This window comes from Labrus bergylta, chromosome 1, assembly GCF_963930695.1.
Source record: "Labrus bergylta chromosome 1, fLabBer1.1, whole genome shotgun sequence".
Lineage (NCBI taxonomy): Eukaryota > Metazoa > Chordata > Actinopteri > Labriformes > Labridae > Labrus > Labrus bergylta.
This window is the reverse complement of record NC_089195.1, coordinates 31837276-31853157: the sequence shown is the minus strand read 5'-3', so window position 1 is coordinate 31853157 and position 15882 is coordinate 31837276. Positions and strand designations below refer to the sequence as shown.

The 15882-nt window shown below is 43.7% G+C and overlaps 1 protein-coding gene across 2 annotated transcripts; it reads left to right on the top strand.

Moving 5' to 3' along the window:
• Nucleotides 1-1665: 1665 nt before the first annotated feature.
• haspin (histone H3 associated protein kinase) lies at nucleotides 1666-14472 on the top strand. Of its 2 annotated transcripts, none has more exons than XM_020658536.3 (16): nucleotides 1666-2142; nucleotides 3165-3308; nucleotides 4019-4168; nucleotides 4331-4471; nucleotides 5195-7157; nucleotides 8837-8978; nucleotides 9139-9284; nucleotides 9478-9666; nucleotides 10307-10392; nucleotides 10512-10574; nucleotides 10669-10760; nucleotides 10906-10985; nucleotides 11978-12066; nucleotides 13094-13236; nucleotides 13355-13457; nucleotides 14122-14472. In XM_020658536.3, the coding sequence occupies exons 1-16, from the start codon at nucleotides 1979-1981 to the stop codon at nucleotides 14321-14323; spliced, it is 3897 nt and encodes a 1298-aa protein (XP_020514192.2). In that variant the 5' UTR covers nucleotides 1666-1978; the 3' UTR covers nucleotides 14324-14472. The 2 variants fall into 2 exon arrangements, with proteins under 2 accessions (XP_020514192.2, XP_065815339.1); XM_065959267.1 differs by having other exon boundaries at nucleotides 3140-3308.
• Nucleotides 14473-15882: the final 1410 nt, after the last annotated feature.

The window sequence follows — 15882 nt, the reverse complement described above, 5'->3', positions numbered from 1 at the left end:
TTAAAAAATAAACCCTGATCACTACAAACTGAACTAAACACATGGCAGCGTCGATGGCATACAGCTGTCATTGAAAGGTCATGACAAGGAGGAACTTAAACTGCATTTTGTTTAAAACAACCTCCTGATGTGTTCAGAGATATTTAGGATTCTCTTTAGTGAGCTCAACAAAGATTTAAAAAGAAAGAGAACAATGACCTAAAGGAGGTGCAGATCAGTATCTCTGTTGCTTAAAGAAGAACGTGGAACTTAATCTTTACTGCTTTGCCCTTTTGTACAGAAAAGTTTGCATCGCGTGCCCCTATAGGCCAGACGAAATACACTGTGTGGAGTTCATTCTCTTTAAAATAACAAATATCCTTCTTCTTGGAGTAAACTTTGCACTTGTCCTGCCTTGCCCCTGCTGAAAAAAGAAACATAGTTGAATCAAATCTCCCCGGTGCTCATTCCTGCAGTACTTAAACAGAGCAGCTTTTTCACTAATGACTTAAACACTTCTGTGACTTTCAAGTCTCTGCAGGAGGGATTTCCGTTGCACACAGACATGCCTGGAGGTAAAAGAAATAACAGATTAAACTAATTGTTAATCATGTTTTTGCTTTGATAAATAATTGGCAAAATTAGAGACATGTTTGTTGTCAATTTCACCAAATTTGCAAAACACAAAGTTATATATAGACTTGCTGAAATGTGAACGAGCAGCAGAGTTTAGTTTGAACCGCAGGCAGAGGTTTAGCTGTGTGTATGCAAGACGGGGAATTAAGAAGACACATTTTAAAAGAAAAATCATGATTCCTATTAACAGAATGTATTGAACAGTGACTATAGCAGCCTCATCATTTTGCTCTTATCAACAACAACCAGTCAAAGTGTCCACTAGCAGTCTCAAATCAAACTATAATGAGGCTACATTTATTTTTTAAGAACAGAAAAGGGCTGTTTGAATTTGTTTCTTCAATAAATGTGCAGACATAAACACTATTTAACACAAACAACAAATATAAAAGTAACTGCGTGCTGTTTAATTTTAGCACAAGGCAACACAGTCTGATGAAATGGCGCCACCTGGTGGTTACGTTGGTTTACTACATTGTTGGTTGTATCTGAATGGTTAAACTGCATTTCACAGGAGGAAATTAACACTCTCGATCATGTAGATGGATTCCAGTTGTTATTCAGTTACACATTAGTGAGATAATTTGTAGTTTGTTAATCAAAACTATTGTCAATGTTGAGTTCAAACAGCACAGGATGAGAATCAGCTAAATTTGCCAAATATGTGTACACAAAGAAATTGATTTAAGATTAGGTTTCTCTCAGTGTACCAGCAGAATTTTAAAAAAAAGTACAGCTGTGATTTGGAAAAAGGAGGTAGTTATATATATGCACATTGTTGCACACTATATTGACATTGCTTGTAGATTTTCCAGCTGCGCATGAATTTAAATAATTTATCTATTTTTGTTTACAATGTAAATACATTTGTGTTGACATTGATTTCATAAAGCACTTTCTAAATAATAATAATAAAGGGAGTTCATATCATACTTGTATCTATCTATCTATTTATCGATCTATCTATATGGTGTAATTACTCCAAGCCGCCAGGTGGCGCTGTGATGACATCATCACTAGTTATTGACCAATCAGGAGAGTGCAGCGATTTGAACAAGAAGCGGGTCTGCAGCGGAATCAGAGAGAAATCATGAACGAGAGACAAAGAGGATGAATTATAACGATACTAAACATGGAAATCAGCTAACAGTGCATGTATTCAGTGTTTGTTTTTATAGTCTTTTGTTGTTAACAAGCAGATAAAAAGTGTTTTTGTGTCGTTATAAGTCAGAAAATCTGAAGCTATCCGGCTGAATTTGAATGACGGATGCTAACTGTCTGTCTCATCCGGGTTACCTTAACGCTTTGAAAGCCTCACGTCTCGTTAGTTTTTAAGTGGGAGTTTTTAATCTCACCTTCAGAGATGAAGCCAGTAAAGTCGGTATTCCTGAAGACTTACGGTAAGCAGACACGAAAGCTGTCCGGCTGGTTATCACCTGAAGACCGTAAACAGGCTTTCGACAGCAGCAGCCTGTCAACAGATGGAGACGTGTCAGTGTTTGAACCCAGAAACACTACGAGGATACGGTATGTACACACACACACACAGACACACAGACACACACACACACACACACACACACACACACAGACACACACACACACACACACACACACACACACACAGACAGACAGACAGACACACACACACAGACAGACACACACACACACACACACACAGACACACAGACAGACACAGACAGACACACACACAGACACAGACACACACACACACACACACACACACAGACACACCCACAGACAGACACAGACAGACAGACACACACACACAGACACACACACACACAGACACACACACACACAGACACACATACACACACACAGACAGACACACACAGACAGACACACACACACACATACACATACACACACACACACACAGACAGACAGAGAGACACACAGACACACACACACACACACACACACAGACACACCCACAGACAGACACAGACAGACAGACACACACACACAGACACACACACACACAGACACACACACACACAGACACACATACACACACACAGACAGACACACACAGACAGACACACACACACACATACACATACACACACACACACACAGACAGACACAGACAGACACACAGACAGACACACACACACACACACACACACACACAGACACACACACAGACACACAGACACACATACACACACACACACACACACACACACAGACAGACACACATACACACACACACACACACAGACAGACAGACAGACACACAGACACACACACACACACACAGACAGACACACATACACACACACACACACACAGACAGACAGACAGACACACACACACAGACACACACACACACACACACACAGACAGACAGACACACACACACAGACAGTAGGCTGAAGTGTTTCACAAAGACTCGCCCTGTGGACACAAAATATATCATGTACAGAAGCTGCCTCCTTAAATACCACGGACATCCTGTCAAGACAACTTCTCTTTGCTCTTCTGTTTGATATGAAAGTTCCCATCTGTGCTTCATGTCATAGTGAGAGGATGACGAGTGTTGCCAGTCATAGAGTGATGCGGCCTGCGAAGAAGAAGGCCATGCTGCGTCTGTACGAGAAGAGCGGTGATGAGGAGAATGTCCTGCCTCGTTCCTATCCTCAGCCTGAGCAGAGCAAGACAACCAGGTTGGTAAAACATGCAGCATGCTGTTATCAGATGGCATTATTTCACTGATATACTTTATGTATTCTTTTTTTTTATTGGTTTTCAGTTATTAATGTTTATTTGTTTCACACATGCACTCCTGAGAATATCTGGAGAATTTCAGGACTGCTTCTGAAATCCTCCTGACCGGAGTTGTTCACACACATTCTCCTCACAGTGGGAGGTTATCCCTTTTAGACAGGAGGGGTTTTATTTTATTATTATGTCATACATACATTTATTTGCCTAGCCCACATGGCTTACATGATGACATCATGAATTGAAACTGTCCTGGATCAGAGTGCATAGAAGGTCTGCTACTAGCTAATGTCATGGAACAGAAGAAAGTAAAACATTTAACAGACAATCTTGTCTTCTTTTCCAGGCTAGTGAGATGAAATTAGGTGACACAAACAAATCAAACTCACAAAAGCTTATCCAGTTTTTGCACATCTGGCCACCACTACATTTCAGGTTATTGACGAGTGATTTCATGAACTCTCTCAGGTCATCACGTTGAGTTCAGAGCAAAAGAAAAAGGGATTCAGTTTCCTCTTTATTCAAATCACAGTACTCACAGAGTAGATGTCTTAATTTTGTGCTTTTTTTTCTTCTTCTGACCTAATTGCTCATGCTCATTATCTTTCCTCCTCCTTGCCCATCTGTTGTTTGAAATCTTTTCTTTTGTCAGGGCAAAGAAGACAACCGTTTCCAGAGGGAGAAGCCGTCCTGCCAAGAGAAAAGCCCCGCTGTGTCTGACGGAGACCAGCAGTGACGAGGAGAACAGCCTCAGGCCGTCTCCTCGCCGTCCTCAGCCTGCTAAGCAGAGCACGGCAGCTAGGTCTGTCCGTGCACACAAATGCTCTTCAGCATGTATAGAGCATGCCCCCCCCCCTCCCCACCTCCTAACATTTCACCAAACAAAATTATAGACAACTCTTTTGATCAGTTCCAAAATCCCCTGTTTTTATATTTCTTGTTCTTTGTGTCTGCATGTCAACAGGAGAAGCCGCCTCGTGTCCATGCCAGGAGTTACGATGAGACCGAAAGGAAAGCAAGTGCAGATGACCAGCGAGAGTGAGGAGCTCTCTGTATCCGCTGGAACCTGTCACAAAAACTCTCAAGAAATGTCGAGAGACTCTAAGTAAGTGTTCCACCATTTATTTTTGTTGATTCCTGAGTCAGGTAGTCCCAGTGTGTCGGCCGCCTGAGGCCCATAGGCCGTATAACACATGGACGTAGTATCAGTGAAGTTTCTGAAGAGGCATTATAAACGATGGTGGTCGTCATATTGGAAATGTCTCAACTTTCTGATCGGTCTAGAATTGCAAAGAGGTGAAGCTAAAGGAGGGCCTTAAGTTAAGCCTCCTGTTGAACGAGCTTCAAGTGGACACTCCAGGAACTGCAGTTTTATTTTTTTGTTGCACCTCTGCACTAGCTTCATCTTTCAACACCAGATTTTGCTGTTAGGTTTGGCAGGATTTTGCACTTGCATGACAAAAATGCTGCCGCTCTAAATCAGTTGAAAAGTCTATTGAAGAGAGGAACTGCAGAAGAAAATCTAAGGATGAACTTAAACTTGGCTTAACTTGAGTTTGCAGCATCGCATCGTCAAGCAAGATGCTGAACCAGTCAGTCAGCATGCACATTTAACTTGCATGGTTGCAAAAACAGTTAAAGTTTGTGTTGAAGTAGCGTTCTTAATCCTATAACTATTCTGCAGAGTCTTTCCAAAATGTCTTGAAGTCGTGACTCGAATCCCAAATCATGCAGCATCTTGCATCGTTTTGTTTTGTTGTCAGTCAGAACACCAGCTAAAGGTCTTTGCTGTCATCGTTAACTTTCTTCCTCTTCTTCTTTTGCTCAGTGTTCATCCTCCCTCGATGAGCCGCTTTGTAACTCGCCGCAGAGGTGCCGTCGCTGCCAAACCTAAAGGCCTTCTGGTAACATCAAGCATACTCAACTCCTCCGATGACTTTGCCTCAGGAGCCTTTGGATCCAGTAGGTTTCCTCATCCTTCCAGGAGGAGGAGGGGGACAAGAGTCCCTCCAGCATATCTGGTGTCAAGTGCGGAGAACTCAATGAACGCTGCGGGGGCTGTCAGCTTTGCCACCGCCCCCTTCCGAGAGATCTCCCTGAATGAGTCTGCAGATCAGAGCCTGGGAACCTGCTCCAGGAAACCCATGTTCTGCTCTACACCGTCCGCAGTCCCCATCAGCAACCGACCGCTCCCTCATCCCTCACTGATAAACGATCAATGCTCCTCTCCTCCATCTATGTCAGCAAGCCTTGTAGAAGTCATGAGTGCATTCCAGCAAGAGCTGTGTTCACCAGACAAGCCCGCCCCCTCTGGAAGCTCTGCACTACCCATTGGGCTTCATTCAGAGGCGAAGCTGCATTCAAGCCTGGAGGAAAAGGAACCTTCTGTTGATTTATTTACGGAGCCCAACAATAGTAGTTGTAGTAAAGAATCCAGGAGCCACAGTGAAGACACAAAACATAAAAGTGCTGGGGAATCATTAACAAGTCTGGTTCTGCTCTCTGCAGATGACAGTGAGCGCAGCAGCCTTTTTGTGTCAGCATCAGGAGGATTGGAGTGGCTGGTACAGGCTCTGAAGGAGAGTTGTTTGACCGAGTGCTGCACAGTGCAGCTGCAAAGACTGGACTTACTCACCGTGACTCAGCTATGCAGCCAAACAACCTACTCGTCCTGTTTGGAACAGTCCGGCTCAGTCCACCAAACAAATGAGAAACCGCTCTCTGTGCACCGCGTTCGAACAACACTTCATGGATTATCTGAAACTAACGAGAAAAACACGGATTGTTTGCATTCTGTCAAAAGTTTAGAGTCATCTACACACGCAGTGTCAGTGACTGACGGTCAAAGCAACAACGATTCATTGCCAGTGGATTGTAAACAGTTAGCTGAGCCCTCGTCCTCAAGAGGAAGCCTCGCAGAGCAGTCGGCATCCGACCACCACGCAGACAGCAGCATTGAGTTCATAAAGGGCACACAGTTCCCACCACCAGACAGCCCTGTGCAAACACAGTTTACTGCAAGAAAGGACAAAAGTCTTACTAAAGAATGCACAGTTCAGCTCCGAAAGTGTGCTCTATCACCAGTGATTGTTCAGCAGCTTAAAGAGTGCATGAAGCAGAACGATGCCGGTTTGACTCTTAATGCAAACAGATCTGAGATTAACCCCGAAGATCTCTCATGTTCAGAAGAGATGATCGAGACAATGACGATGCAGTCAAGAAACAGCAGCAGTTCAGGAGCCCAGACGTTGTCTAAAGACACGGAGAGAGACGAGCAGAGCGCTTCTGTCACAGCAATGCTAAAGCAGGAATGTCAAACGGATAAAGTCTTTGTTGGCATTAAGAGATTAACTTTATCACAACTGAAGGAAATCCTCAAACCGCCTGAATCAGCCATGGACGTGTCAGACTCGGCCAGCGATGACCAGGCAAAGAGCGACCAGCGGTCCGAGAGTGACGCTAATCACAGCAATGAAGAAACCTCAGGAGTGAAAGTGGAAAAAAGAGGCTCCTCCAGTTCTGAAGATAAGATGGCTTCAGACAAAGAAGGAGGTGTTCCCCACAGGAGAAAAAAGGCATCTCAGGCTCCTAAAGAGAAAAAAAGGAGGAGCACGTCTGCGGACCGACCTGGGACGACCAGGAAGGCGTGTGTCAGCGGTCTGAGCGTGAGCCGCTGGAAAAACAAAGGAAGCACACACTTGTTCAGTAGCAGTACAGCACAGACGGGCGGTAACAGAGCTGTGGACTGCAGCATCAACGAGCTGATCAACACACGACCCAAGCCGCCAAAGGTGAGCTCAACACAAACACAACACGGGGCGGTACAGCCGAAACATTAAGTCTGTTTACTAGATGTCTGTGACAGTTTACTGGTCAGACATTGTCAGCCCAAAACAAAAAAAGGAAATGTAACTTAATTATATGTTCTGTGACACCAGAACATGTTTAAACATCTCAGGGAGTCAAAAGTCTGTTATCAGCACAAACTTGACCCTCTTTGATTCTGTGTAAAATAACAACCCACACGTTTACCTGACAGCCCCCTTCCAGTAAAATATCCACATGTAGTCATGGTGAGTGAAGCTGCCGATGTGTGAATGCAGCAGGAAATATTCTAGAAAATTCTTTACGAGTGAGCCGGAAAGGGTGGTGACGCTTTTTTAACACGCGTCCAGTGAAACAGTCATGCACATAATGCTTCATACTCTTTGGTGCACACCAGCCTTTGATTTTTCATTCATTCATTGATACACTGAATATGTCCATGTAGCATTCATTATATAAAGTCGAAAAACTGGTGTTGGATTAGCTTCATCCAACATCTTGGATTTACAGAGCATCCTTTTTAAGTCCTCCTGAGACCCCCCGCCCCCCTTCATCCTCCTCCTCCTCCTCCTCCTCCTCCTCCTCCCATCAGCAGGAAAAACCTTGACACTGGTTAGGGACAACTAAGGAACATTTGAGGGTCAGGCCGTCCTGAAAACTTTCAGTGTGAAAACAGCTTTAAACAGAGACACGGTGTGAAATCAAAGCTGGAAGGAGAATGCTTCCAGAAATGGTCCCCACACTTTAAAATTGTCAGTATAGGTCGGTGATTAGAGTTTGAACTTAGAGAGAGAGAGTGGGGAAAGACAAAGAAGCCACAGGTCGTATTTGAGCCCGGGGCGCTTGAATTAACCAGTCAGCCACTGGTGCCCAAACTCGTAATTTTTTGCCCTCAGTAGAAATAAGTATCTTACCATGAAGACGCATTTCAGTAAAGTCTAAAGTGTTGATGTCTTGGTTGTCATCCCTTGTGGTCTGGATACTGAGTCCTTTGGGGTCTTCAATAGTGAGTTTTATATATTTATAAAGTACGGGTATATATACAATCACCTTGAATGCCAGAAACTGTATCGTTGTACCCTTCCAGTTTTCAAAATCTGGACAAATCAACCCAAAATATTTGAATGGAAAAGTCTAACCAGAGGTTGGAGGGGAAAACATTTTGTATCGCTCCTTTCAGACTGCCTTATTCCCAAGACTGCCGTAACTAAAGCTCAGCAGTCATCACGTCTTTGTACATTCATATTGATCCATTAAGGCATAATATCGATGCCCCAGTCTGTGAATTCACACTATGTTTTGGAAGCACGGCACAGAGGGAGCTCCCCATGCACACACACACACACAGTCAAGACATGTACTGTACATACACACAGTGCTGTGCTCCCCCGCTGGCTCTCAGGAAACCATCTCGCCTCTGTTATTACCACCGAAGATGGTACAGAGTGGGGATCCCTTCATCCCTTCATCATGCGTCTGTGACATTCAGATTAAAGGCAGCAGGGACGTCACAGGGAGTCGAGTATGGTGGCTTGGAATGGCAGTCTGAATAGAGCTTGTGTTTAAGTTTTAACCATCAAAAAGCCACTCCCAAACTGATCTTATTATAAAGTCTGATGTCTGACAACATCCTTCCTTTGTATAGGAGCTGTCGGGGACAATGAACTTCTCCACCCCTGTTAGGGAAAATCGGCTGAACCTCTCGTCTCTGCTGGCCGACTTGACACCCAACACACACACCTGGAGCCGCCTCAAAGCTGCTCTCTCTGTTCATCGCAAGGGCATGGGTAAAACACACACACACTCTTACACACTTTACATGAAGCTGTTCTGAATTATTCTGGACTCCTAACATTTTGACATGTAAACCAGTTCAATGACTACTGTAAGTCTCACTCCAGTCCTCCCATTTGAACTCGTCATTCTTCTTCTGTCTCTTCTCTTCAGTGTTTGTCACTCCGAGGAGTATCCGCCTCTCCCTGTCAGGCTCTCCTAGAAGAGTGGAGCTGGCAGATGTCAGCAAGGATCTCTTTGCTACCCCCTTTCGGACACCCAGACGCCTCCAGTCACATCTGAAGAGCTGCAGTTCTCTGGTACAATACGCATACACACAAACACAGAGATTAAAGGCAGACGAGGGCGGACAGGCTGCCAACGTTCTCATGCCAAGTTTCTATCAGGATAACATGCAAACACTGATTCAGACCAACATAACTGGATTTTAATTTTTTGTGTTAACGTTATCCCCATGTGTGTGTTATCTCAACCCTTCTGCCTGCCTCTCAGGTCGTGTGTGAGGAAGCAGATCTGTCGGATGCAGAGAAGGTGTTCGCTGAGTGCGGTCAGTCCCGCCCTCTGCCCTGGGAGGAGTGTCTGCACCCTGAGCGGATGAAAAAGTGTGTGAAGATCGGAGAGGGGACTTTCGGGGAGGTCTTCTCCACCACCAACGCTGCAGGAGACACTGTCGCACTCAAAGTACGTTTTTGACTCTTTATCGGGACCACCATCAGGAAGTGAAAAAGCTCAAAACTCCCATCTGTAATATTTATTTTACACTGCTGAGAAACAAGCAAAATGATCCTTCAAAAAACAGTTTCTCACAACAATATTATTTTTGTTGACGTGACATCATGATATTCACCTTTCCCTGATTAGTCATTTTACCGACCTGACATTGAACTCATCATAATGTCACCATACAGTACGTCTGCTTGTTTTGAAATCTTACTAGCTGTTATCGGATATTGAATTGGATAACTATCAGGTATCGCTATAAAGTTTGGGTGACCTCACCACAGCTGCTTTTAGAGGAGGGGGATGACTGTCCAGTACTAGCATTAGCAAATATTATGTGTCTATGCTACCTGCAGCAGCAGCAGCCGGAGTCAGAGACTTGACTCAGTGCTGCTGCTGCATTCAAAGACTTAAGATTTGACTTGAACTTGAACAAAAGTTGACTTCTACTGATCTCTGCTTTGAGGTCAAGAGTGAACTTTCTAACCAAGGAGAACATGAGCACAGCAAATGCAAAGAAACCAGAGTTGAAATTTGTTGTATTACTCCATACAAATGTGTGTGTAGATTCTGCAGTCAAACGTTGTTCTTGCCCTGACAGATAATTCCACTAGAGGGCAGTGAGAAGGTGAACGGAGAGGACCAGAAGACATTCGGAGAGATCCTCCATGAGATCATTATCTCAAAGTAAGCAGTAAACAGAAAACAAACGGCACATGAGGGAGTGTTGTGAAGCCTTGATAACAAACATGAGAGCAGTAGAGGTGTGCTGAGTAATCATCGCCGTGTGTTTGTTTTCCTTCCAGGGAGCTGAGCAGCCTGAAAGAGAAGCAGCACAACCAGACTCATGGATTTATTGGACTGAACGAGTGAGTTGCCATCGCTGCTCTTGTTGTCAGTCGGCGTCTGCTGGTAGGAATGTTAATGTGACAACCCACTTTTTTTTCTCTCTCTCTCTCACAGTCTCCACTGTGTGCAAGGCTGCTACCCTCCAGACTTCATGAATGCCTGGGACACCTTCAACCAGAAGAAAGGCTCTGAGAATGACAGACCAGGTCAGACACAGAGAGGCCTTTTCTCACTTTAAATATACATTTCAAGTAAAGACAGTTGAGCACATCATGGCGTTCCTTTTACTCAGTCTTTCAGCAGCATGTTATTTCATGTGCTGTATCTTTTGTTCCCACTCTTTGTTTTCAGATTTCTTTGAAAAGGAGCAGTTATTTGTCATTCTGGAGTTTGAGTTCGGCGGCAGCGACCTAGAGAACAGCAATGGAACGGTAAGTTCACCACATCGTTAAGATGGCCGCTCAGTGCAATGCAGCGTTGAGGCTGTGATAGCATCAAATATGACGGCTCAAAATGTCCCATGTTCTCCCTGAAAAAGAGAAACAAGCACATTTATCTCATTTTGGCTCTTTTGTTCACAACTAAACATGCAATGATCTTCCATTTTTGCATTAAATATTTTTTCTGTGTGTACAAATTAGTGTGTCTTCTCTTTAAAGGAGCAGTCTGTAAGATATTTAGTGCCTGAAATTATAAAATGACCTCACTCTATGATCAGCGGGCAAGAGAAGTGGTTCAGATAGAAGTGATTGTACCCGACCTAAAAAGCCTCTGCATGTTTCTAATAAGCTCCACGAGCAGAAACGTGCTCAAACTAGGATCAATATTGGAGATGCTTTTGAAAAATGGAGAGAGGTTAGAACACAGAAAGGTTTACAGACCCATGCAGAGCTGGATAAACACTGAAGCTTCAGAGTCCACCACATGGTGACCTGAGTGAGCATCAACTCTAGAGAGGAGGGGGCGGGGGGGAGACAGCTCTCTGCAATGTTTTGAATTTTGACTGCAGTACTCATTTTAAACACTAGGTGTTAGAGTTACATACTGCTCCTTTAACTTTTTAAAGTTTTGCCAGTTTAAATTCTGCAAAGTTAAAAGTACAGACACTCTCTTCTCCCATTGCTGCTTGAACTCATTACATTAACTCACAGACTGTGAAACATGTGCTCAAACATTAATGAAGAGATTTCATGCAGATCCCTTTAGTTGAGTCGTGCGTTCTTAATGGCAGTTTGATCTTAAATATGCATGCTAGAGATGCTGTAAAAGGAAGAAGCAGGAAATCTTAGAAGAAGAGAAATCTAACTTCTGTAAAAGCATTTTTTTTTTTACCTCTCATGTTTAGCCTTTTAATGTTCTTGGTTTTACTGTAGTGAGAGAACGAATGCAGCCTTTAATGAAGGACTTTGTTTTTATTGGCCAGTTGTCGTCTTTGGGGGTGGCAAAGAGCATCCTGCACCAGGTGACTGCTGCCTTGGCTGTTGCTGAGCAGGAGCTGCGCTTCGAGCACAGGTACACACACACACACACACACACACACACACACACTCAAACAAACAAATTAAAACAACTTTTCTTATCTGTGTCCTTTCGCCTCCAGCACATCAAGTCAGACACAGTGTAATATTTTATATAAATAAAAGTCTTTATGTAGTCAGAGAAGCCTTTAAAAATGTGTCTCAATTCTCAGAGCCCCGTGTGATATCTTCAGATCTCATGTGTCCAACAAAAGGACTCAAAGCACATCTCAGTTAAGAGTCTGTGCAATAACTTATATTTTATTGCAAATAGTTACAAATATGTGTAAAAAAAGAAATGGATATATATATGTAAGGTTTATTTTTGACCTTTTTATGCCTATATTGTAGAGATAGGAACGTGGATAGAGGAGTAAATCAGCCCAGCTGCAGCCCGCTCTGAGGACTACAGCCTCTGCACAGGGGGCGCCCACACTAACCTCTTATCCAACCTTTTGTAATGCTTCTGCACGGGACTACTGAAGCTAATGACGATAAAGTATCTACCTCTCTTATCTACCGACCAACTTAGACAACTTAAACTCTTAAAGTTAAAACTTAAAAGGAGCCGGAACCACAAAGTTTGACTGTATGTACTTAAGAAACGTTGGTTTGATGAATCTACACAGTGACTATTCCAGCTTTAATTATCAGGATCAATGGAGCAGACATGCATATTACTCTATTACTGCCTAAATGAAAGCATGAGACTCTTTATGATTTAGTTATTTTTAATAATAAGAACCCATTCAAGCTGCTTCCTTGCTGTAGTGTTTAGCTCACAGCTGAGATTCTGACATCCAAAGATTAAAACCACAAACAGTGGAGTTGAGCTGCACACGTTAAATGTGCTGCATGTTGATCTTGACCTCATGAGGTGTGATAGTGTGGCGCTCTTTAGGCGTGAGCAGTGACACAGATGGTGTGTGCATACGGTGTCAGTGTGATGGATGGTATGTCGGTGTCTGGTTACAGTAACTTTACCCCCCCCCCCCCCCCCCCCTCTGTGCTGTTCACCTCAGAGACCTCCACTGGGGAAACGTCCTCGTCAAAACGACCAAGCAGAAGACGGGGAGCTTCCTGTTGAACGGAGCGGTCCACTCTCTGGAAACCAGAGGGGTGCTGGTCCGCGTCATCGACTACTCTCTCTCCAGACTAGAGATCGGTAATGACTGAAACTTTGGTGCACACAATCTTTAACCCTTTAAACGTGATGATGATGATGATGATGATGATGATGATTAGTAACGACCTCCTGCACATGTCTCTCTCTCTCTCTGCAGATGATCTGACCGTGTCCTGTGATATCTCCAATGACGAGGAGCTTTTCATGGGACAGGGGGATTACCAGTTTGACATCTACCGACTGATGAGACAGGACAATGGGTCAGTGTGTTTATCAAACATACATCCTATTAATCACATGTTTAATTATATAAGGAATGTGTAGGATAACAGAGACGCTATCAGAGTGAATCAATATGTCGTCTAGAAATGCAAGTCAGCAGCGAGGTCATAGGAAAGGCCGACTTCACTGTACTGGCTCAGCTAAACATGATGTTTGAATGAGGGGTCAAATGGTGAAGGAATAGTTTGACTTTTTTAAGAGATGCAAGAGTTGGATGAAAAGATGGAAACTATTTTAAAATCTGTCCGTTGACTTTGACCCTACAGCCACAGCTGGTTAGCTTAGCATTAGCAACTACCGGGTTAGGGTAGATAATGTTGCAGATGAGAAGGTGGTTTGTGACAGAAAACGGGGAAATGCAAGTTCAAGGAAATTTGGCTTCTAGATGAAAAATACATGGACCGCTTGTCAGAGGAAAACAACGATTATGAGGCGACTTGTAGGAAATTTAATCTCAAACTTTCCCTAACCTTGGTTGAGTCCCATGTGAAATAGAAAGTGAACACAGACACTACAGGGTGCAAAGAAATGGTTTGAATATTTCTTTTAGGTTCTTATCTTGTCTTGAATTGATTTTTAAAAAGAACAAACGACATGTCGGAGTTCACGTGTGATTCATTCTTTGTTTTTCGTCGATCTCAGAAACAACTGGAGCACATACCATCCTCACACCAACGTGCTGTGGCTCCACTACCTGTGCTCCAAGCTGCTCTCCATGAAGTACCGCGGCAGTGGAGGGAGGGGCGCCAAGGACACGAGAGAGGAGCTCAATCGTTTCCACGACAACGTCCTCCAGTACGGCTCTGCCACCGAGACGCTGCAGACCTGCTCCATGTTTCAGTAACAATGTGAGGCCTGTCCTTTCATCTTTAGCCCCGCCCATCATCCTCATTGACCTCCTGTTATCGATCCTCTTGTGACACGACAGCAGGGATGAAGGTCGCTTCATGTACAGAGCACGCAGAACGCTTATTAAAACGCTGTCTGAAAGTTTGTTCACGCCTGTTCTCTCATTGCTTGTATGTTTTTTGTTGATTAGGTCCCGTTTTCTTTTTTAAACACTTCTAAATTTTTATATATAGAGAGAAAAACAGTATGACGTTAATAAATTAAACTCGTCTGAAAGTCGTGTTGGAATCACTACTTTTTACATGATTGATGAAGTGATCTGTTGTCGTATCTGGAGCCGCTTTCAGACTGATCTTTTTGTCTAAACTCAGCTCAGCCCTCAGCACGTCTTATATATAATATAATATATATTCAAATTGATTCTGAAACGGCATGCGATCAGTGTCCTAGTCTGTGAAATCAGATTGCCTGTCAGCGTTTTGGAGGCACAGAAGGAGCTCCACACACACACACTGTACTGCGCTCCCCTGCTGGCTCTGCTGTCCCACCTCTGTTACTCCCTACAAAGACAGTACGGGGGGGGGGGGGGTCACTTTGTCCCGCCATTAGGTTTCCTCAACGTTCGTATTGGAAGGCGAGAAGTTACAGGGGCACAAATATATCGCAGCTTGAAACTTAATTAATGGTAAATTTGAAAATCAGCTAGCTCGAAAAATGGATCCTTTCATGAATTTTTTTTTAAAGATTTATTTTTGGGCTCTTTGTGCCTTTTATTGGAGAGATAGGACAGAGGATAGAGTTGGGAATGACATGCGGAAAAGGAGCCACAGGCTGGATTTGAACCTGGGCCGCCCACTTGGTGGACTATAGCCTCCGTACGTGTGGGGCTCACACTAACCACTGCTCCACCAGCGCCCCGATCCTTTCATTGATAAACCAGAAATCAAAGAATGTTCTGCAGTGAGGAGTTCTTTCTCTATGAGATTACAGAACGATTTCTAAATTACTCTCTTCAGGATTCTCACTGTCGGTTGAACAAGGCGTCTCCTTTGGCTCAGAAAACTGGGGATGTGGATCATTTTCTGACATTTAATTTACCACATTTATATTTAAAAAAAAAAAAAAAAAAAGTTGACCGCTTCTTTATAGTGAAAACGATTTCAGATGTTATCAGGATACTGGACACAACGTGTTACAAGAGACACAAGTCCCAGACTTGGAAGTGTGGTAGCTAGAGAGGTGACAGACTTTTTATTTTTTATGTCTTCATTTAAAGACGGGGCTGAAATCAGGGCGAGAGATAGAGTTGGGAATGACATGCGGGAAAGGAGCCACAGGTCGGACTCAAACCTGGGCTGCCCGCTTGAAAGATGACAGCCTCCACACGTGGTGCACACTAACCACTAGGCCACTGCCACGCCTTCAGCTGCTGTTTGTGTTTTTTTAAAATCAATAATCTGTACCTCATTCCTTTTTCAATACCGTTTACAATCGCACAGATTTGTATGCACACAATCCGTTTTTTAACACCTGTGTTAAAAGAAGAGTCTCGTA

What these genes read in the sequence shown, in the direction of transcription:
- haspin (XM_020658536.3), top strand. Translation starts at nt 1,979, where the DNA reads ATGAAGCCAGTAAAGTCGGTATTCCTGAAGACTTACGGTAAGCAGACA. An exon ending in CACGACCCAAGCCGCCAAAG is followed by an intron (nt 7,158 to 8,836) that starts GTGAGCTCAACA and finishes TCCTTTGTATAG; the next exon opens with GAGCTGTCGGGGACAATGAA. An exon ending in CTGATGAGACAGGACAATGG is followed by an intron (nt 13,458 to 14,121) that starts GTCAGTGTGTTT and finishes CGTCGATCTCAG; the next exon opens with AAACAACTGGAGCACATACC.